This window comes from Haliotis cracherodii, unplaced genomic scaffold, assembly GCF_022045235.1.
Source record: "Haliotis cracherodii isolate W230 unplaced genomic scaffold, xgHalCrac1.p SCAF_3, whole genome shotgun sequence".
NCBI lineage: Eukaryota > Metazoa > Mollusca > Gastropoda > Lepetellida > Haliotidae > Haliotis > Haliotis cracherodii.
In genome coordinates, this window is record NW_027266286.1 from 19,167,495 (window position 1) to 19,190,396 (window position 22,902).

The 22,902-nt window shown below is 41.9% G+C and overlaps 1 protein-coding gene across 1 annotated transcript; it reads right to left on the reverse strand.

Moving 5' to 3' along the window:
- Positions 1-9,807: 9,807 nt before the first annotated feature.
- Positions 9,808-22,580, reverse strand: LOC139475276 (uncharacterized). The gene is made up of 5 exons (XM_071258509.1): positions 22,532-22,580; positions 14,310-14,591; positions 13,721-14,274; positions 12,402-12,548; positions 9,808-9,918 (listed from the first exon to the last, which is right to left on the reverse strand). Exons 1-5 carry the CDS (start codon positions 22,578-22,580, stop codon positions 9,808-9,810), a joined length of 1,143 nt encoding a protein of 380 aa, XP_071114610.1.
- Positions 22,581-22,902: the final 322 nt, after the last annotated feature.

Consider the following 22,902-nt stretch of genomic DNA (forward strand, 5'->3'; position numbering starts at 1 on the left):
CAGGTTGGTCACGAATGCGTCGGGTGATGATGATGTGAATGTTACAGTACACATACTTTGCCGTCGTAATAAATCCAGATACATTGCATTTGGAACATCCACCGGGCTAATTAAAGATATTTTTGATTATACTGAATGCATGGGCATACCGGTATTGTTATCACTGAGAGACTCTGAAAAAATGTGTGGGCGAAAGAATTTCTCACTAAATGCGTTATAGCTCATGACGTTTTGGTCTTCTTAAGGCCGAATGGTAAAAGCGTCACGCCAAAAGCCCGGGTTCGATTCCCCACATGGGTACAATGTGTGAAGGCCATTTCTGGTGTTCTGGACTCACAAAGAAGGTCGATTTATTCTGGTTTTGGGTAGGTTTGACTTTTTCTGCATCCTTCCTCGTGTCTGTAGCATTATGACTGAAGACGGTCCTGCTCTTCGTCAAAACACAACCATAGTTCGCTTAATACATACACGACTCCGGTGAGAAGTCCAAGTTAGACTTAATCCTCAACAACCAATGCTGGTCGTAACAACTGTTCCCCTATACAAGTGTCACGTGTACACGGCTACATGAGACTCGCTGGTCTCCTTGTTTCTCTCTCACAGATGGTGGTCTGCATTCCCCAGTGTTTAACCATTCTCTCTTTATCCAGATTACATCTTCTCCTTGGTCATACATGCACGCAAGACCGTTTTTTCTCACTGAAGAGAGTTCTGTTTTTTGTTCAACCCAGACACTAAACAGACCATAGACAAGGATCTGTAATGGACATCGTGTTGTGTTTGCATGTTGAGATTACTCAGTAGAATCCCCCATGTCTCCAAGAGGGAGGGGCCGCTTATTTAGCCAATCTGTATACATGAACTCCATTGGGCTTGATCGATGTATGCTGTACTTGCTTGTGAAGTCTTGTTTGTTTAAACAAGGAAGTAATAACATTAATGATGGGAAAGCATTTGAAGTTTATCATGAAAAAAACGTATTTCTGCTGGACTTCCGGCAAGGTAAAGACGTTATGGCGGCCACTGGGCCAGACTGACATTTGGCGATGATGAGTTGAATTCAGACGCCATGGCTTTGATTAAAAGGCGTATAAGCCCCGGTAGTCTCACCAGGAAATTGGCAGATTAGCTGACAATATGTCTCTCATATATGATGGCATGAGGTAGATAAGGCTGAGCAGAGTAGACACTGGACAGGTGCGCGTTGACCACTGACACAGTACTGTGTGGGGCAGGGCAAGATGGGAGAGTGTATGGTCTCTGTGACACGTGTGTGGAGTATGTCATCAACATCCGTGTCTCTGTGACACGTGTGTGGAGTATGTCATCAACATCCGTGTCTCTGTGACACCTGTGTAGTATGCTATCAACATGTGTGTCTCTGTGACACGTGTGTGTAGTGACACGCATGTGTAGTATGTTATCAACATATGTGTCTCTGTGACACGTGAGTGTAGTGTGTTATTAACATATGTATCTCTGTGAGACGTGTGTGTAGTATGTTATCAACATGTGTGTCTCTGTGACATGTCTGTATAGTATGTTATCAACATGTGTGTTTAACACGTCTGTAGTATGCTATCAACATCTGTTCTCGTGTCTCTGTTACACGTGTGTGTACTATGTTATCAAAAGCTGTGTCTCTGTGACATGTGTGTAGTATGTTACAACATATGTGTCACTGTGACACGTGTGTAGTATGACATCAACATATATGTCTCTGTGACACGTGTATAGTATGTCTTTAACATATATGTCTCTGTGACACGTGTATAGTATGTTATCAACATATGTGTCTGTGACACGTGTGTAGTATGTTATCAACATATGCGTCCCTGTGACACGTGTGTAGTATGTCATCAACATATGTGTCTGTGACATGTGTGTAGTATGTCATCAACATATGTGTATCTGTGATACGTGTGTAGTATGTCATCAACATATATGTCTTTGTGACACGTGTATAGTATGTCATCAACATATGTGTCTGTGACACGTGTGTAGTATGTCATCAACATATGCGTCCCTGTGACACGTGTGTAGTATGTCATCAACATATGTGTCTCTGTGACACGTGTGTAGTATGTCATCAACATATGTCTCTCTGTGACACGTGTGTAGTATGTCATCAACATATGTGTCTCTGTGACACGTCTGTATAGTATGTTATCAACATGTGTGTTTAACACGCCTGTAGTATGCTATCAACATCCGTTCTCGTGTCTCTGTTACACGTGTGTGTAGTATGTTATCAAAATCTGTGACACGTGTGTGTAGTGTGTTGTCAACATATTTGTCTCTGTGACATGTGTGTAGTATGCTATCAACATATGTATCTCTGTGACGCGTTTGTACAGTATGTTATCAATATCCGTGTTTCTGTGACACTGTGTAGTACGTTATCAACATCTGTGACACGTGTGTGTAGCGTGTTATCAACATGTGTGCCTCTGTGACACGTGTGTAGTATGTTATCAACATATGTGTCTCTGTGAAACGTATGTATTACGGTATCAACATGTGTGTCTCTGTGACACGTGTGTGTAGTGACACGCATGTGTAGTATGTTATCAACATATGTGTCTCTGTGACACGTGCGTGTAGTGTGTTATTAACATATGTATCTCTGTGAAACGTGTGTGTAGTATGTTATCAACATGTGTGTCTCTGTGACGCGTCTGTATAGTATGTTATCAACATGTGTGTTTAACACGTCTGTAGTATGCTATCAACATCTGTTCTCGTGTCTCTGTAAAATGTGTGTGTAGTATGTTATCAAAATCTGTGACACGTGTGTGTAGTGTGTTGTCAACATATGTGTCTCTGTGACATGTGTGTAGTATGCTACAACATATGTGTCTCTGTGGCACGTGTGTAGTATGCTATCAACATATGTGTATCTGTGACGCGTCTGTACAGTATGTATTCAACATCCGTGTTTCTGTGACACGTGTGTAGTATGTTATCAACATCTGTGACACGAGTGTGTAGTGTGGTGTCAACATATGTATCTCTGTGACACGTGTGTAGTATGTTACAACATAAGTGTCTCTGTGACATGTGCGTGTAGTATGTTATCTACATGTGTGTCTCTGTGACACGTGTGTGTAGTGACACGCATGTGTAGTATGCTATCAACATGTGTGTCTCTGTGACATGTGCGTGTAGTGTGTTATAAACATGTGTCTCTGTGACATGTGCGTGTAGTATGTTATCAACATGTGTGTCTCTGTGAAACGTATGTAGTATGGTATCAACATGTGTGTCTCTGTGACACGTGTGTGTAGTGACACGCATGTGTAGTATGTTATCAACATGTGTGTCTCTGTGACATGTCTGTATAGTATGTTATCAACATGTGTGTTTAACACGTCTGTAGTATGCTATCAACATCTGTTCTCGTGTCTCTGTTACACGTGTGTGTAGTATGTTATCAAAAGCTGTGTCTCTGTGACATGTGTGTAGTATGTTACAACATATGTGTCTCTGTGACAAGTGTGTAGTATGACATCAACATATATGTTTCTGTGACACGTGTATAGTATGTCATCAACATATGTCTCTGTGACACGTGTGTAGTATGTCATCAACATATGCGTCCCTGTGACACGTGTGTAGTATAACATCAACATATGTGTCTCTGTGACACGTGTGTAGTATGTCATCAACATATGTGTATCTGTGATACGTGTGTAGTATGTCATCAACATATATGTCTTTGTGACACGTGTATAGTATGTCATCAACATATGTGTCTCTGTGACACGTGTGTAGTATGTCATCAACATATGCGTCCCTGTGACACGTGTGTAGTATGTCATCAACATATGTGTCTCTGTGACACGTGTGTAGTATGTCATCAACATATGTGTCTGTGACATGTGTGTAGTATGTCATCAACATATGTGTCTGTGACATGTGTGTAGTATGTCATCAACATATGCGTCCCTGTGACACGTGTGTAGTATGTCATCAACATATGTGTCTCTGTGACACGTGTGTAGTATGTCATCAACATATGTCTCTCTGTGACACGTGTGTAGTATGTCATCAACATATGTGTCTCTGTGACATGTGTGTGGAGTATGTCATCAACATCCGTGTCTCTGTGACACCTGTGTAGTATGCTATCAACATGTGTGTCTCTGTGACACGTGTGTGTAGTGACACGCATGTGTAGTATGTTATCAACATATGTGTCTCTGTGACACGTGAGTGTAGTGTGTTATTAACATATGTATCTCTGTGAAACGTGTGTGTAGTATGTTATCAACATGTGTGTCTCTGTGACACGTCTGTATAGTATGTTATCAACATGTGTGTTTAACACGCCTGTAGTATGCTATCAACATCTGTTCTCGTGTCTCTGTGACACGTGTGTGTAGTATGTTATCAAAATCTGTGACACGTGTGTGTAGTGTGCTGTCAACATATTTGTCTCTGTGACATGTGTGTAGTATGCTATCAACATATGTATCTCTGTGACGCGTTTGTACAGTATGTTATCAATATCCGTGTTTCTGTGACACTGTGTAGTATGTTATCAACCTCTGTTACACGTGTGTGTAGAGTGTTATCAACATGTGTGCCTCTGTGACACGTGTGTAGTATGTTATCAACATATGTGTCTCTGTGAAACGTATGTATTACGGTATCAACATGTGTGTCTCTGTGACACGTGTGTGTAGTGACACGCATGTGTAGTATGTTATCAACATATGTGTCTCTGTGACACGTGCGTGTAGTGTGTTATTAACATATGTATCTCTGTGAAACTTGTGTGTAGTATGTTATCAACATGTGTGTCTCTGTGACGCGTCTGTATAGTATGTTATCAACATGTGTGTTTAACACGTCTGTAGTATGCTATCAACATCTGTTCTCGTGTCTCTGTAAAATGTGTGTGTAGTATGTTATCAAAATCTGTGACACGTGTGTGTAGTGTGTTGTCAACATATTTGTCTCTGTGACATGTGTGTAGTATGCTACAACATATGTGTCTCTGTGGCACGTGTGTAGTATGCTATCAACATATGTGTATCTGTGACGCGTCTGTACAGTATGTATTCAACATCCGTGTTTCTGTGACACGTGTGTAGTATGTTATCAACATCTGTGACACGAGTGTGTAGTGTGGTGTCAACATATGTATCTCTGTGACACGTGTGTAGTATGTTACAACATAAGTGTCTCTGTGACATGTGCGTGTAGTATGTTATCTACATGTGTGTCTCTGTGACACGTGTGTGTAGTGACACGCATGTGTAGTATGCTATCAATATGTGTGTCTCTGTGACATGTGCGTGTAGTATGTTATCAACATGTGTGTCTCTGTGAAACGTATGTAGTATGGTATCAACATGTGTGTCTCTGTGACACGTGTGTGTAGTGACACGCATGTGTAGTATGTTATCAACATGTGTGTCTCTGTGACATGTCTGTATAGTATGTTATCAACATGTGTGTTTAACACGTCTGTAGTAGGCTATCAACATCTGTTCTCGTGTCTCTGTTACACGTGTGTGTAGTATGTTATCAAAAGCTGTGTCTCTGTGACATGTGTGTAGTATGTTACAACATATGTGTCTCTGTGACAAGTGTGTAGTATGACATCAACATATATGTCTCTGTGACACGTGTATAGTATGTCATCAACATATGTGTCTGTGACACGTGTGTAGTATGTCATCAACATATGCGTCCCTGTGACACGTGTGTAGTATAACATCAACATATGTGTCTCTGTGACACGTGTGTAGTATGTCATCAACATATGTGTATCTGTGATACGTGTGTAGTATGTCATCAACATATATGTCTTTGTGACACGTGTATAGTATGTCATCAACATATGTGTCTCTGTGACACGTGTGTAGTATGTCATCAACATATGCGTCCCTGTGACACGTGTGTAGTATGTCATCAACATATGTGTCTCTGTGACACGTGTGTAGTATGTCATCAACATATGTGTCTGTGACATGTGTGTAGTATGTCATCAACATATGTGTCTGTGACATGTGTGTAGTATGTCATCAACATATGTGTCTCTGTGACACGTGTGTAGTATGTCAACAACATATGTGTCTCTGTGACACGTGTGTAGTATGTCATTAACATATGTGTCTCTGTGACACGTGTGTAGTATGTCATCAACATATGCGTCTCTGTGACACGTGTGGAGTATGTCATCAACATATGTGCCTGTGACACGTGTGTAGAATGTCATCAACATATGTGCATGCGTCTGTGTGACTCGTATATGTAGTATGTTATCACACCTGTGTCTCTGGCTTACATTGTGAAAAGGTTCGTGGCACTAACAACTTCCCTCTATAATCGGCCCATCGAGAAAATGTCTTTCAATTGAATAAAATAGCAAATCAATACAACCCTTGACTAACAACGTTCTCACAATTAACAACAGTAACTGGTACTTCTACCATTCGTTAGCATAAATGTTGAAAACAAGCTGCCAGCTGAGCGCAAGACGTACAACTACACGACATCATTAAGTACGACACTGACCGTGTTTTACGACAGGTTTCTTTCAGAGATGGCTTCAGACGAGGCCCAGTTTAGGGTGGTCATTGAGATGTCAAGACTGTAGGCGTTAGCAAGGCTGTGGCTTTGTTTAGGTTGGAAGACGGTAGTCGAAACAAATAAATGAATTAATGACATGATGCAGAGAGCATATATATGACATATATAACATCGATAAATCTCTCTCGTATGTTCTGCCACTTCTAAATGCCATTCAAAGACTTGCCACCACAATTCGTACCATCAATATATGTAAAGCCAAGTTCTTGAAAGAATCGCGTGGAAAATCTTGATAGGTAACTCTTGACAGAAAGCATACAAACCTCTGAGTTGCTGAGTTTATTTGTTACGCATCACATCATTTGATGAACAATGTGCTACCAACCTTCATCGCCGCATTATTTCAGCAACACTATTGCCGTATAGAGGACTGCTTTTGTGTGAACTTGCAGAGTGAATTTGAAGTGAGTGAGTGAGTGAGTTGGAATGATCGCTGTTTTGTACACTATTTTACTTATATCACGGCGTGGGAGGAAAGCGCAAAGTGATGCTGGTCGTGTTTACAGGCGTCGCGGGGACGTTAGGCACGGAACTGCATACAGGAGGTGGACAGATTTGGTGGTGGTAGTGTGCTGATGTGGGCAGCCATCTCCTACACAGATAGAGCAGTGCAAATTCTGAGGAATCGAAAATTTATCCGATGCACCGGATCAACCACTGCGAGCACGTCAGCAAACACCTCAGAACTGCCGACAGTTAACACATGCATTGCAGGCCAGGTGAATGAATATTTCCAAGGCCACAATTCGGGATCTGAATGCTTCAATGGGACGTCTATGCCAGTCAATTTTGGACTCTAAGGATGGCCATACCAGATATTGAGAACAGAAGACCGTCACCTTGCAAATTTAACGTTCAATCTGTGCCATATTGAACCTGGGTCAATGGCAGTTATATGAGCGCGAATTTTGAACAATTGATTACCATCTGTTGATTATTTATATGATGTATAAAAGATACCTCTAGATATATATTATTGAATGTTCCCACGTGAAGTATGTTAAACCTTCTCGTCTTCCGGCAGGACTAAACGATTTTATTTCGAATCCTACCATGACTAATTTATGCAGTTTCCAGTTTCTCCAAGATATATGCATGGCTAGGTGTTTTGATTTAATATTTTATTGTTTTATGATTGTTTTATTGTTTTTATAATTTATGCATGTCTTACTTTTTCGGCATATCTTTAAGAAATACTTTAATGAACTATACCAATATTGTATACTCATATTGTGAATACAATGACAACAACAGAATATTTAAAGAACACAATTTTTATCTTTTGAAATATGCAATAAATAGCTAGTAGTTTTATAATTGGTCAGGGACAATTCAATGCAAAGTGGTGTACCAATTAAGTGTGCCACAACACAGTCACACCATCCATGCTCTGCACCCTCTCTCATACTTACAACTATATCTCAGAAGCTCTTGGCATGACTTAGAAGCTTGTGGTAGTGTAGTCCACAAAGGCTCACAGCCATGTGCTACTGATATTGCCCATCCCCTCTCAGTTGGTGTGGAAAGGACTGTTCCGGCCTCCAGACTTTGTCGCCAACAGTGGCCAGCATGAAATGCAGCTCTTTTGACATGTTAGTACACAGTAGCTGATGTAGGAGGAATGGAATCAGTTGATCTACCTTTCTTAGTTAATAAGTCTTTGCGTGCCTCATCAACTCATACAGATACTGGCCCGTTTATACATTAAGACCACAAAACGCAGAATGACTCATTTTCTTCATTTCCTGTTCGGATGGTACATCATGGAAATTTGCTGTTTCATCATACACTTTCCATGTTTCCCACGCTGCCTTTTTGCATTTCCCTCCAGAAAGAGAACAACAGCCAGTAATTGCAAGAAAAGCTCGATCCTAACAGGCTTTTTCTGGTCCATGAAAACCGGCTAGGACATGAACAGCCAAATATCTTAATTGTGTGCCAGTTCCAAAAGCTATCCAGACGTGAGAAACATCTATTCTGATAAACAATGCAATGGCCAGGGCAATGACTTCAGTATCAACTGTTCGAATCAAAATCCTATCATGACCCATAAATGTGTTGGTTAACAGAGAATTCCTGCCAGGTGCTGAGACGGATTGTGTCAGGGCCAGAAATGTTTTTTGTTGTTGGCGAATTCGAGGCTTCACGACGATTTACTAAGAAATAAATCAGAACTTCATGTTAGGCATCATAAAGAGAGGAGTAACGTTCAACAAACATTCAAACGACAGATGCAATCACTTTGTGATGCATATGGAGGACATGGGTAAGCCATTTCTAGAGGGAAGCCGTAAGGTGTTGGTGTTAGATATGGACGACATCACATCGTTGCAAATACTACAGGGGACACAATTCAAAAGGTAGAACAATGTGGAGCAACACAGTTCAACAGCCTTGGAGATGAACATCTCCATCAGAAAACAAGGAGCCTTAATGAACCAATCTCAAAGAACAAACGTTCTCTGTTTTCTTACCCACATCAAAGAGTAACTGCTATAACCAAACACGAAATTGGCTATCAAGCACGCAGTGGCAAGCTTGAATGACGAACATGGTACAGAGTTATATATGGTAGGTGGAGAATTAACAGTAACGACAATTTGCATACAGGAGGAATTAACATGAGTAGGCAGAAAATTAACCTGTCCACAATCAGTCTCAAGATTTTGCAAAATACACTCTGGCAGTAAAGGTGATCTCACGACATGTTTAGAAACACTTAGAAACACTTACAAGTAAATATATTCGTCCAGAGATTATGCACTACTCTTATATAGGGGGGTAATAGTGAAAATGCAAAGATCTAGAAGGACAGGGATGAGTTTTGACGATTATGTAAAAGACGTTTTCATCTCATTTTCACGCATTTCATCCTGACTCGATATTTTGACCACGATTGAGTTGTCAGAGATCAGAGGGAGTTCACTTTTGCCAAACCAAGTCATTGACTTCCAACAGTGCTTCCTAGTGATCCTATTTTTGTGTGCCAGCAGGTCCGTTGATTCTTGCTGTACATGTCACACAATTACTTTAGATAAAGACCACGAAGCTTTTAATAACACTTCAGCCGCCCAATGAGGTGTTGATAACGGGAGCAAGAAGGTGAACCATTGTATCACTTCAGTCTCCGCTCGGCGCAGACCGCACACAGTCATGTAACGTTGTAATTAGGCCGCACGTAATTACATAAGGTAAAATTATCGATCAAGGCCATGTTGATATTAGGCGGTACACCTCAAGAAGCAGCTGGACCCGGGGGAGGGGGGACTTGACATGGGGGAGGAGGATCTGCGCCTGGGGGAGTTGGATCTGGGCCTGGGGAGAAAGGAACGACCCTTTGGAGGGGGCAGCAGACCTCGTAGGTCATTGTGTCGGGTTAACCTAACTATACTTTATAATAGGACTTTGTAATATGGCATTAATATTCTACTCGAGGTTTGTGAAGCGTGTATCATGTTTGCTAATAACATTATGAATATATATTTAGCCAAATTACACAGTTACATCACATATCGTATTTGTTACTCGCAATTACAATAATCAAACTGGCTAGTTAAGCCTTGTCTGCTTTCACAACATGTCCAACCCAACCCCCTTATAGTGAATGTGTTATGTCTGGCGTTAGTGACGGGACAAAGCGCACGTAAGCATGTTCACTGGCTAGAGCTATGCTAGGCTGTGTAGCCTGTGTTCCGATGCGTCAATACTCTGATTTATCAATGCCAGGACGTGCCAGTACCCTGATGTGTTTACCAATTCGGTAACTGGCTGCGACCTTGATAAGGTTCCAGAACCTTCACCGAAACGACGCAATTGTGCAGAAAATGAAGTCATCCACGCAAATTATATAAATTCATTTAGTTGACCACCAGCTCCCCTTTGATCCTTTCAGGCCTTCTTCACATGTTAAATTACCAACAGCTGTGATATGACAGGCGGCTTAAGGCGACGTTATTACTCCCGTAACTCACGCACCCCTTTTCCACCCCCTCCCCCCCAACCCCCCAACCCCTTCCCTCGCAAAAGGCGGCGGCGGCATCAGCGCGACAGTACTTTGATTTGAACGTAATGTTCCGTGAACCTTCCTACCCAAGGTTCGCACGAGGGAGCGACCAGCGATTGGCCTTTAAATATTCAGGGATTCTGGGGAATTGTAGTTTGAAAAGAACACTTTAGGCCACGTCACCTCTTTACAGGAGAAGCCGAACAATGTTTTTTTTAAAGGGGAAGTATACACGCAAAAATCACTTTCTTTCTTTTTCTAAACAAAACGTAATTTTTGAATTAGTTAATATCTGTGTTTGAAAATGTAACCTCATTTTTTTCACAGTGAAAGTAGGAAGCTGACAATAGTGTGAAAATGCTATGCCGTTATGAGGCCTTCGTTTTTCGAGCTAAACAGGCCTGAGTTATCACCCTTAGATTATGACGTAATTGGTGCCAATTCAACTGGATCCCTGTCTATTCTCAACGCAAAAGATATCAAGTACCAGTTTTCGGTACAACAACATGGCCTACGACACTCTCCGGCGCAGCGGTGACTCAGCATAACACTATGCTGGCTGGCATCTGAGACGCTAGAATCATACACCTGTACGTACACCACGTGAAGCGGCTCTAACATAGCATGATGACGTCATAATGTTTATCAATTGGCACCAGTGACGTCCTATTGTAAGGGGCATAAGCCATGGTGTTTTTGTTATGAAAATAGAACACTTGGTAAATGTGAAAAATATAAATCGTTTTAATGCAAAACATATGTTAATTAATTGTAATATTTTTATATTTTTGTCTATGACACTACTAGGTTAACACTTTTAATGTGGAAAAAGTACTAGAAAAATAGGTTCATTTCCGTGTGAACTTGCCCTTTAAAAATATATCCAAAATGTCAAGTGAACAATTTACGGGGTTAAACCTGAAGAAATATTATTTTGTTTCCAGAAAAATCCTTGCCTTTCATGTTTTAAACATGTCTCTCTTGACGTTGACTTAAGTCTGTAGTGTCGGGAGTTTAGTCAAGGCACAACCACACTGACATCGTTGGTCATGAGAATCTAATATCATGCTCATGCAGTTTACTGAAATAAAACTCCGATCGATTTCGCCCGGCTTTGATTGAACGTAATGGGAATCGTTACTGTTTCTGCAGCATTAGAAGAGGGTTAGAGTATCCCAGGTTATTGAATCTTACCAATTACTGCTCAATGCCCTAAACAACATTTGCTTTGATTTGCCCACGCACACTCATGACGTATCAATCATGTGTGTTCTTCTCCTCTGCTTAAGACGTGTAAATAGCGGGACCATATGCAAAGGTCGGGTCCCAGACTCCCCACTTCAAACCCACGTCACACCCCCTAAAGAGTAACCTAGAAAAGAAATGCATATTATTCATTGTCATTGGGCCATTCTGACAAGTGATTTACCCCGTGGAGTTAAGCCGAGAAAGGGACGGTTGACAGACTGGCAGTTTTTGACCTCTAGGTTCCATTGATTTTCGATCTCTGATTGCAACCTTGATAACGGGTTCTCCGATGCTACTCTTTGAGAAGCGCAAACTACTGCCAATTTACCCCTTTCATCATTTAAATGCAATGAACATAATTGAGAGAGATGACAGTCTTAATAAAGGCGACTAAACAGTATTACTCTAAATGTGGGTTGTAGTCAATACTCACATTCTCACAGTGCCACTTCAGTACAGTGTGATGGACAGATGGTTGAAGGGCGACTCCTTCGCGAACTCCAGATGGTGGTGGGTGGATGACTGCTAAGTCTCCTCATCATCTCACCAGGGTACAGGATGAAGAAAAATGTTGTGGGCGCCTCCGTTTGCTTTTACGGGTGAGGTTATCAAATGAGTGATGGGTGGTGTCCTCATCAGCCTCCAGCATGATAACTGATGGTTGTACGGCGCCTCCGTTTTCAAAGACTGCCCCCTGTTGGGTAACGTCATCAGGATGTGATGTGTGGATAACAACTTGGTCTTCTTATGATTTCATCTGGTTACGGTATGGTATACGGCGCCCTTGTTTATGGGCGTTCTACCGGGTGAGGTCATCAGATTGGGGGTGGGAAGATGACTACATGATCTTTCAGGGTACATCGTCTCACCAGGGTACAGCATGAAGGAGCGATTGTTATTGAGCTCCTCCGTTAACAGGCCATTCGATTGGTAGCGGCTGCGTACGGTAGGGACATGTGTTCTTATGATATCCGTGTATGGTATTCCAAAAATGACTGAAGTATGATAATTGGGAAATGACTTAAAATCGCTTGGTGAGGGGACAACGATGGGTTACAGTTTGATGGGAGTGGAATGTATTGTCGTGAGTGTTTGTTTGTTTGTTGTTTAACGTCGCACTCGGCAATATTTCACCTATATGACGGCGGTCTGTAAATAATCGAGTCTGGACCAGACAATCCAGTGATTGACATCATCAGCATCGATTGACGCAATTGGGATACGATGACATGCATCAACCCAGTCTGCGGGCCTGAACACCCGATCCCGTTAGTCGTCTCTTACGACAAGCATAGTCGCCTTATCCGGCAAACTCCTATTCTATTCACGGGTCAGTGCAGTGAGTGATGGTATCAGGTTACAGAATGATGGGAGAAGACTGTAGTGTTACGCGTGATGATATGAAGTTACAGTGTAACCGGGGTGAATGAATGTAGAGTCACCCGGCTGTAACATGAAGGTAAGGGTGTCACAGTGGTCACTAGGGACGCTTCAACCCTGTTGTGATAATCATTCTCGACCGTTAATATATGTCTGTGTGCAAGTCCATAATCTAATAACGCCCACGTGTAGTATGTCTGAGTGGAGAACTGTAACGGTAAACAAGTTGACGCATGTCGTCTAATGACCTGAGTTATCATCGATAATCTGTCAAGTCGGTGAAAAGTTCCTTGGTGACTTGGTTATAATTTACATATACCGTTTTCTGGCTTGTGGGGTTCCCAAGTTGACTTGACTGTCGGTAGGTCTGTGTCAGCGTAACTCCACCAACCCCTCCCCCTGTAATACCGCCAAACCCGTCCCATGTAACACCACCAACCCCTCCCATGTAACACAACCAGCCCCGTCCCATGTAGCACCACCAACCCCTCCCCCTGTAAGACCGCCAACCCCGCCCCATGTAACACCACCAACCCCTCCCCCTGTAAGACTGCCAACCCCGCCCCATGTAACACCACCAACCCCTCCCCCTGTAAGACTGCCAAACCCGTCCCATGTAACACAACCAACCCCGTCCCATGTAGCACCACCAACCCCTCCCCCTGTAAGACTGCCAAACCCGTCCCATGTAACACAACCAACCCCGTCCCATGTAACACCACCAACCCCTCCCCCTGTAAGACTGCCAAACCCGTCCCATGTAACACAACCAACCCCGTCCCATGTAGCACCACCAACCCCTCCCCCTGTAAGACTGCCAACCCCGCCCCATGTAACACAACCAACCCCGTCCCATGTAGCACCACCAACCCCTCCCCCTGTAAGACCGCCAACCCCGCCCCATGTAACAACACCAACCCCGTCCCTTGTAACACCACCAACCCCGTCCCATGTAACACCACCAACCCCGTCCCATGTAACACCACCAACCCCGTCCAATGTAAGACCACCAACCCCACCCCCTGTAACAACACCAACCCGTTCCATGTAACACCACCAACCCCGTCCCCTGTAACACCACCAACCCCGCCCCCTGTAACAACACCAACCCCGTCCCTTGTAACACCACCAACCCCGTCCCATGTAACACCACCAACCCCGTCCCATGTAACACCACCAACCCCGTCCAATGTAAGACCACTAACCCCGCCCCCTGTAACACTACCAACTCCGTCCAATGTAACACCACTAACCCCGCCCCCTGTAACACCACTAACCCCGCCCCCTGTAACACCACCAACCCCGTCCCATGTAACTCCACCAACCTTATCCCCTCTAACTCCACCAACCCCTTCCCCTGTAACAACACCAACTCCATATCCTCTAACTCCACCAACCCCTTCCCCTCTAACAACACCAACCCCTTTCCCTGTAACAACACCAACCCTGTCCCCTGTAACTCCACAACCCCTTTTATATAACACCCGAAACTCAATGCCCTCTTACTCCACCAGCCCCTCCTATATAACAACACCAACCCTTCGCCTGTAACACAACCAACCCATCCCCTGTAACAACGCCAACCCCATCCCCTGTAACTCAACCAACCCCGTCCCCTGTAACAACACCAATCCATCCCCAGTATGTCCACCAACCCCTCCCCTGTAACAACACCAACCCAATCCGCTCTAACTCCACCAACCCCTCCCCCTGAAATAACACCAACCCCATCCCTGTAAAATCACCAACCCCGCCTCTGAAACACCACCAACCCCTCTCTCTGAAACAACACCAACCCCTCTCCCTGAAACAACACCAACCCCTCCCCTGAAATAACACCAACCCCTCCCTTAAAACACCACCAACCCCGCCCCCTGTAACACCACCGACCCCGCCCCCTGTTACAACACCATCCACGCCCCTGTAACACCACCAACCCCGCCCCTGTAACACCACCAACCCCGCCCCTGTAACACCACCAACCCCGCCCCTGTAACAACACCAACCCCGCCCCTGTAACAACACCAACGCCGCCCCCTGTAACACCGCCTCTTGTACGACAGGGTCTCCCAAATCGAACATTTCTTCAAACAGATTCACAAAGCGACAGACACTTCTCGACGCTTCTGCTATTTTACCTTGTTGCCATGCCAACTAATGATACGCGCAGAATGGGACACCTGAAAGTAATTCGAGTCCATGGACGGTCGTTTGACATTGCGACGGTGTAGTTTATCCAGACACTAATGACAGAATGAGTGATTTTTAGGGAACATTTAGTCTCATTTCATTGCAATTTGTGTTGATTTAGCTTACTCAGAGGGAAACGCTGAAATTAGGATTTACGAGAGTGCGGTGAAAGCGATATTTCATGGCGAATGCTTTGCTTCTAGCCACGCTCCTCGTTTTAAAACATCAGCCATGTTGGTACTATTCTGGGTACTGTGAAGTGCCACTTTTGCCATACAATGAAATGTGTACCTGCAGAACAGAGTGAGTGAGTGAGTAAGGTTTCACGCCGCTTTTAGCAATAGTTCAGCAATATCACATCGGGGGACATCAGAAATGGGCTTCACACATTGTACCCATGTCGAAAATCGAACCCGGTCTTCGGCGTGACAAGAGGACGCTTTAACCACAACACTACCCCACCGCCCCTTGCCGAACATAGATACACACGGTACAAACATATTCAAATATAACAGATGCATGTTGGTATCTGTCCCTTACACGTAGATAGTTTGGTACCAAGTGGTATAGGGAGGAATACGGTCTACATGGAAGACAGGTAGCAGTTGTACTTAAGTGAAGAAAGGTTTCACCAATAACAGGGAGGAGAATACATACACGGGTTTCACACATTGAACCCCAGTACAGAATCAAACCCGGGACTTTGGCGTGACGAGCGAACGCTACCTCAAACGTTTCAGTGCTTAATGTGGGATAAAAGCCCGAAGTATCATGCTTTCAAAAGAAATAGCTATATAACATTCGAAACAGCTTGTACAATGTTTGATTGTAAGATTGCTCCTATATTACTTCATGGGGCTGAAATCGGGGGGGCAAAATGTTATGAATGTATAGAAAAAGTACATACGTCCTATTTTAAAAATTATCTTTGTATCGGAAAATACGGATGAACCCATGTCGATATCCAAAACAATGTTACAATCTACTTAAACAGTTAGATGATAATGATAAACACACCTGGGTGTCTGATGTAAGATATATATATTTTTTTCTTCAGGCTTCTCATTTGTATGGATCTCTCAACATATTGGTGATGGAAATCTATTTTTACTAAAAATAAAACAAAGGCTGATTGATATGTATTCAAAAGAGTGGCATGACTCTATTTATTCATCAAAATATCTGTCACATTATGCAAATTTGAAATCACTTTAAGAGCCAGAATTTTACATCAATAATCTCACGAATAAATCACTCAGGAGAGCATATTGTAAATTCAGAATATCGCTACACGGTTTTAAGATTAACAAGCTACGAAAGTCAAAACATACAAATGAAGACATGAGTCTATATCTATGTACCCACTGTAAAGGGAGGCAATTAGAGGAAGAATTTCATGTTTTGTTTATATGTTCAAAATATTCCTCTGTCAGAAACCACTATTTGCCTTGGTTATCCAATGTCCATCATGATCATCACAGTTTATGTAATCTACTCAACTCCAAAAATATCAACATTGTAAAGGCTTTGTCCTTATACTTAAATCATGTATTTAATGTGAAATAAGACTACCTGTATTTATTTTCCTGACACCACGTGACGTAATTGTAATTGTTATTGTACTCTAGGCCACATGGCCCAAAATACTGAAATTAATAAAGAATCGAATCTTGAATCTTGAATCTTGAATCTTGAAAGCCCGAAGTAAAGCATGTCTTACATGTTTAGCACTTTGGTGAAACCTGCAAGCATGGTGATTGCGCTGACAAACATGGAAATTTAATCGGGCCGAACCGGGATTCGAACCCACCATCATAGGTTTCCGACGAGCCAACTTGGCACAGCCAATTACGGCGGCTTTGGCAATGGGGTCGACCGGGCCCAACTGCATAGTTCTTCAATTAGTTTTACCCTCCATTGGAGCTATAAGTTGGAAACGTATCAAGTTTGCTATTTGTGTCAACTAATGCCGAAAGATTTAAAAAAATGATTTAATGTCGGCACTTAATTTAAGGTGTTGTTCAGGCGATTACCCTTTATCATGTTGGCGTGGTGGCTGAGATGTAGCGCTCCCCAAGGACACGCCGTGGCTTATGACGCCTCTTCAAAATTCTGACATTAAAAGTAACGGTATTATTACGTCTAACTTAAATGATAAAAATCAGTCTTTTTTAGTTTAATCAGCATGTCTGATGACGTGAAGTGCGCGGTGTTGTCACTGTCGCTCGATGGCGCTATTACAGACACCCGCCACGTCTTTAATTAAGCAGAATTCCCTTTTCATTCCACCCAATTAGATTAACGCTTTCTCAAGTTGAAGTAGACATAACTGGTTGTTAAAGACATGGTATGGGGAGATGTCTCTCTTATCATCTCGGTGTAGGCGGCCACCTACTTAGCGCGTTACAAAACACCATGTACGAACACAGATGCGCACTCCTCATCACGCGCTCGCATACAAGAGCCTAACCTCTGTGTACGATTTCTACAAAACTTGCGTCCATAAAATGTAATATCATAAAGAGTCTGTACCAACGCGAAGACAGTACAAGTAACTATTGATTTGTCTGCAAGGATTATAATACTTAAACCTTTTAATTCGTCAAACTGACACAAAACGCAACCCTCTTAATTTGTCACAAGATGACAATATTCAAACCTCTTAATTTGTCACAAAACGGACTTGTTAATATTCCACACAGAAACGAAATGTGAGGTCTTAAGTTGTAATGAGATAGCAATACACGGGTCTTTTAATATAATAATTCCTTATGTGGACGACACGCGAACTCTCTATTTCTCACAAGATGGCAATACACGGGTCTGTTAATACTCTACACAGACGCATCACACGAACTCTTAATTTGTAACAAGATGGCAATACACGAGTCTGTTAATATTCAACCAAGAGACGACACACGAACTCTCTATTTTGTCACAAGATGACAATGCACGAGTCTGTTAATATTCCACACAGAGACGACATGCGAACTCTTAATTTGTCACAAGATGACAATGCACGAGTCTGTTAATATTCCACCAAGAGACAACAGGCGAACTCTTAATTTGTCACAAGATGGCGATACACGAATCTGTTAATATTCCACCAAGAGACAACTCGTAAACTCTTAATTTGTCACAAGATGACAATACATATGTCTTTTAATATCTCACATAGAGACGACACGCGTACTCTTGTTTTGTCACAAGATGGTAATACATGGGTCTTTTAATAATCTACATAGAGACAACAGGCGAACTCTTAATTTGTCACAAGATGCCAATACACGGGTCTTAATATTCCACCAAGAGACGACAGGCGAACTCTTAATTTGTCACAAGATGACAATGCACGAGTCTGTTAATATTCTGAACAGAGACGACACACGTACTCTTGTTTTGTCACAAGATGGCAATACATGGGTCTTTTAATAATCTACATAGAGACAACTCGTAAACTCTTAATTTGTCACAAGATGACAATACACATGTCTTTTAATATCTCACATAGAGACGACACGCGTACTCTTGTTTTGTCAGAAGATGGTAATACATGGGTCTTTTAATAATCTACATAGAGACAACAGGCGAACTCTTAATTTGTCACAAGATGGCGATAAACGAGTCTGTAAATATTCAACACAGAGACAACTCGTAAACTTTTAATTTGTCACAAGATGACAATACATATGTCTTTTAATATCTCACATTGAGACGACACGCGTACTCTTGTTTTGTCAGAAGATGGTAATACATGGGTCTTTTAATAATCTACATAGAGACAACAGGCGAACTCTTAATTTGTCACAAGATGGCGATACACGAGTCTGTTAATATTCCACACAGAGACAACTCGTAAACTCTTAATTTGTCACAAGATGCCAATACACGGGTCTGTTAATATTCTGAACAGAGACGACACACGTACTCTTGTTTTGTCACAAGATGTTCATACATGGGTCTTTTAATAATCTACATAGAGACAACTCGTAAACTCTTAATTTGTCACAAGATGGCAATACATGGGTCTTTTAATATTCCACACAGAGACAACTCGTAAACTTTTAATTTGTCACAAGATGACAATACATATGTCTTTTAATATCTCACATTGAGACGACACGCGTACTCTTGTTTTGTCACAAGATGGTAATACATGGGTCTTTTAATAATCTACATAGAGACAACAGGCGAACTCTTAATTTGTCACAAGATGGCGATACACGAGTCTGTTAATATTCCACACAGAGACAACTCGAAAACTCTTAATTTGTCACAAGATGGCAATACACATGTCTTTTAATATCTCACATAGAGACGAAATTCGTACTCTTGTTTTGTCAGAAGATGGTAATACATGGGTCTTTTAATAGTCTACATAGAGACAACAGGCGAACTCTTAATTTGTCACAAGATGCCAATACACGGGTCTTTAAATATCCCACATAGAGACGACACGCGAACTCTCTATTTGACACAAGATGGCAATACACGAGTCTGTTAATATTCTACACAGAGACAACTCGTAAACTCTGAATTTGTTAATTTACCAAACATTATTTGTTACCTGAGTGAGTGATATGGGTTCAGCGCTTCTTGAAAAGTTGTCACACGAAGACCCTTGACATTTTACACATGACTAGAATGATTATAGATTTTGTCACACAATGCATGTGACACGAAGATAGTACGTTAACTTTTGTGACAAGAAGATGGTACTTTAAATGCTTGTGATATGAAGTTTAATACGTTAAGTGTTTTTTTATGAAGGTTAATACGTTATCTGTTTGTGATATGAAGGTTAATACGTTAACTGTTTGTGATATGAAGGTTAATACGTTAACTGTTTGTGATATGAAGGTTAATACGTTAACCGTTTGTGATATGAAGGTTAATGCGTTAACTGTTTGTGATATGAAGGTTAATACGTTAACTGTTTGTGATATGAAGGTTAATACGGTAACTGTTTGTTATATGAAGGTTAATACGTTAACCGTTTGTGATATGAAGGTTAATACGTTAACTGTTTGTTATATGAAGGTTAATACGTTAACTGTTTGTTATATGAAGGTTAATACGGTAACTGTTTGTGATATGAAGGTTAATACGGTAACTGTTTGTTATATGAAGGTTAATACGTTAACCGTTTGTGATATGAAGGTTAATACGTTAACTGTTTGTGATATGAAGGTTAATACGTTAACTGTTTGTGATATGAAGGTTAATACGTTAACCGTTTGTGATATGAAGGTTAATACGTTAACTGTTTGTGATATGAAGGTTAATACGTTAACTGTTTGTGATATGAAGGTTAATACGGTAACTGTTTGTTATATGAAGGTTAATACGTTAACCGTTTGTGATATGAAGGTTAATACGTTAACTGTTTGTTATATGAAGGTTAATACGGTAACTGTTTGTTATATGAAGGTTAATACGTTAACCGTTTGTGATATGAAGGTTAATACGTTAACTGTTTGTGATTTGAAGGTTAATTTGTTTGCTGTTTGTTAAATGAAGGTTTAAACGTTAGCTGTTTGTGATATGAAGGTTAATACATTAACCGTTTGTTACATCCAGATAACACGTCAGCTGTTTATGACATGAATATAAAACGTTAGCTTTTTGTGAATTAGAACAATCAATATCTTAACTGTTTGTGAAATGGAAACAATACGTCACACAGTTGTTTGTGACATGACAATACGTGACCTATTGGTCATATGAAGACAATGCCTTTATATCACAGACGGGTGTTACAAGCTTTGGGCAGTGCTACAGCCGGACTAGTGTTAACAAGACTGGAGTTTAAGACATCGTCACACGAAGACAATGTTATATCTTTGTAACGAGTGAAAGATTCATGTGATCTAATTTACGGAATGGAATTGATTGTGTTGTCTTCAGATTGGTAGATAATCTAATTTGCAATGTTTTTTGTAGATGAATTAAGCGAATTCACACAGTGCCACTGTTCGGGAAACACTCACTGTGAACTGTGAAGAGAGTGAGTGTGGGAGCATGCGAGTGGGCGAAAGGGGAAGATTGTGTGGGTGTAAGTTTGAGAACACGTGAGTGTGTGAACGTGTGTGTGCGAGGTCGTGAATGTTTACGTGTGTGGGGCTGGGAAGAATGAGAAGAGTGTGTATGTGTGTGAATGAGTGTGTGAACGTGTGTGTGAACGCGTGTGTGTGTGTGCGAGGTCGAGAACCTGTACGTGTGTGAGTGGGGAGAATGAGAAGGGTATGTGAGTGTTTTGAGTATGTGAGTGTGTAAATGTTTGTATATGTGAGTGTAAAAGTGTGTGTGTGTGTATTTGTGTGTATGGATATGTGAGTGTGTGGGTCTATGTGTGTGAGTGAGGTGTATGTGCGTGTATGTGTGTGAGTGTGTAAGTGTGTTAATGTGCGTTTATGTGTGTATATGTGTGTGAGTGTGTGTGTGTATGTGTGTATATGTATGTGAGTCTGTGAGTGTGTATATGTGAGTGTGTGTATGTGAGTGTGTGTATGTAAGTGTGTAAATGTGAAGATGACTGGTGGGAGGAGTAGGATGGTAGTTACGTTAAGTGATCAATGGATATAATTTCGACATATGCCTCAAAACTGTCCCACTACGCACATGATTCAGTTTAGATTTTAACAATTGTAATGCTGTTCGCGTTGCAGATTCACAATCGTTTAAACAACAAATATCGTCTGCCTCTTCATCGTCACCCAAATGCACACGTGCCGCGACAAAGGCGTGACCTTGAGTTGATTACTCAATACGCTAGCAACGCAGATGTGAACACCTCATACCTTGGCCGTGAGATCAACTGTATGCAAAGAGTCAACACTGACCTCAGTCTCGTAATTATGAAAAACAAAATATCCCATTCGTATCCATGTCTTATGCCATTGTCCCGTTGAGACATTTGTGATAGAACAACACTAATATCTTGTCCTCTGTTCATAAAAGCTGTATTTTATTCATTCTTTGTTACATAATCCCCAGATCACCTACGTGATACTGCCGACATAGTTCCCAGATCACCTACATGACACTGCCGACATAGTCCCCAGATCACCTACATGACACTGCCGACATAGTCCCCAGATCACCTACATGACACTGCCGGCACAGTTCCCAGATCACCTACATAAACTGCCGACATAGTTCCCAGATCACCTACATGACACTGCCGACACAGTTCCCAGATCACCGACATAAACTGCCGACATAGTCCCCAGATCACCTACATAAACTGCCGACATAGTCCCCAGATCACCTACATAAACTGCCGACATAGTCCCCAGATCACCTACATGACACTGCCGGCACAGTTCCCAGATCACCTACATAAACTGCCGACATAGTCCCCAGATCACCTACATGACACTGCCGACACAGTTCCCAGATCACCTACATGACACTGCCGACATAGTCCCCAGATCACCTACATAAACTGCCGACATAGTCCCCAGATCATCTACATG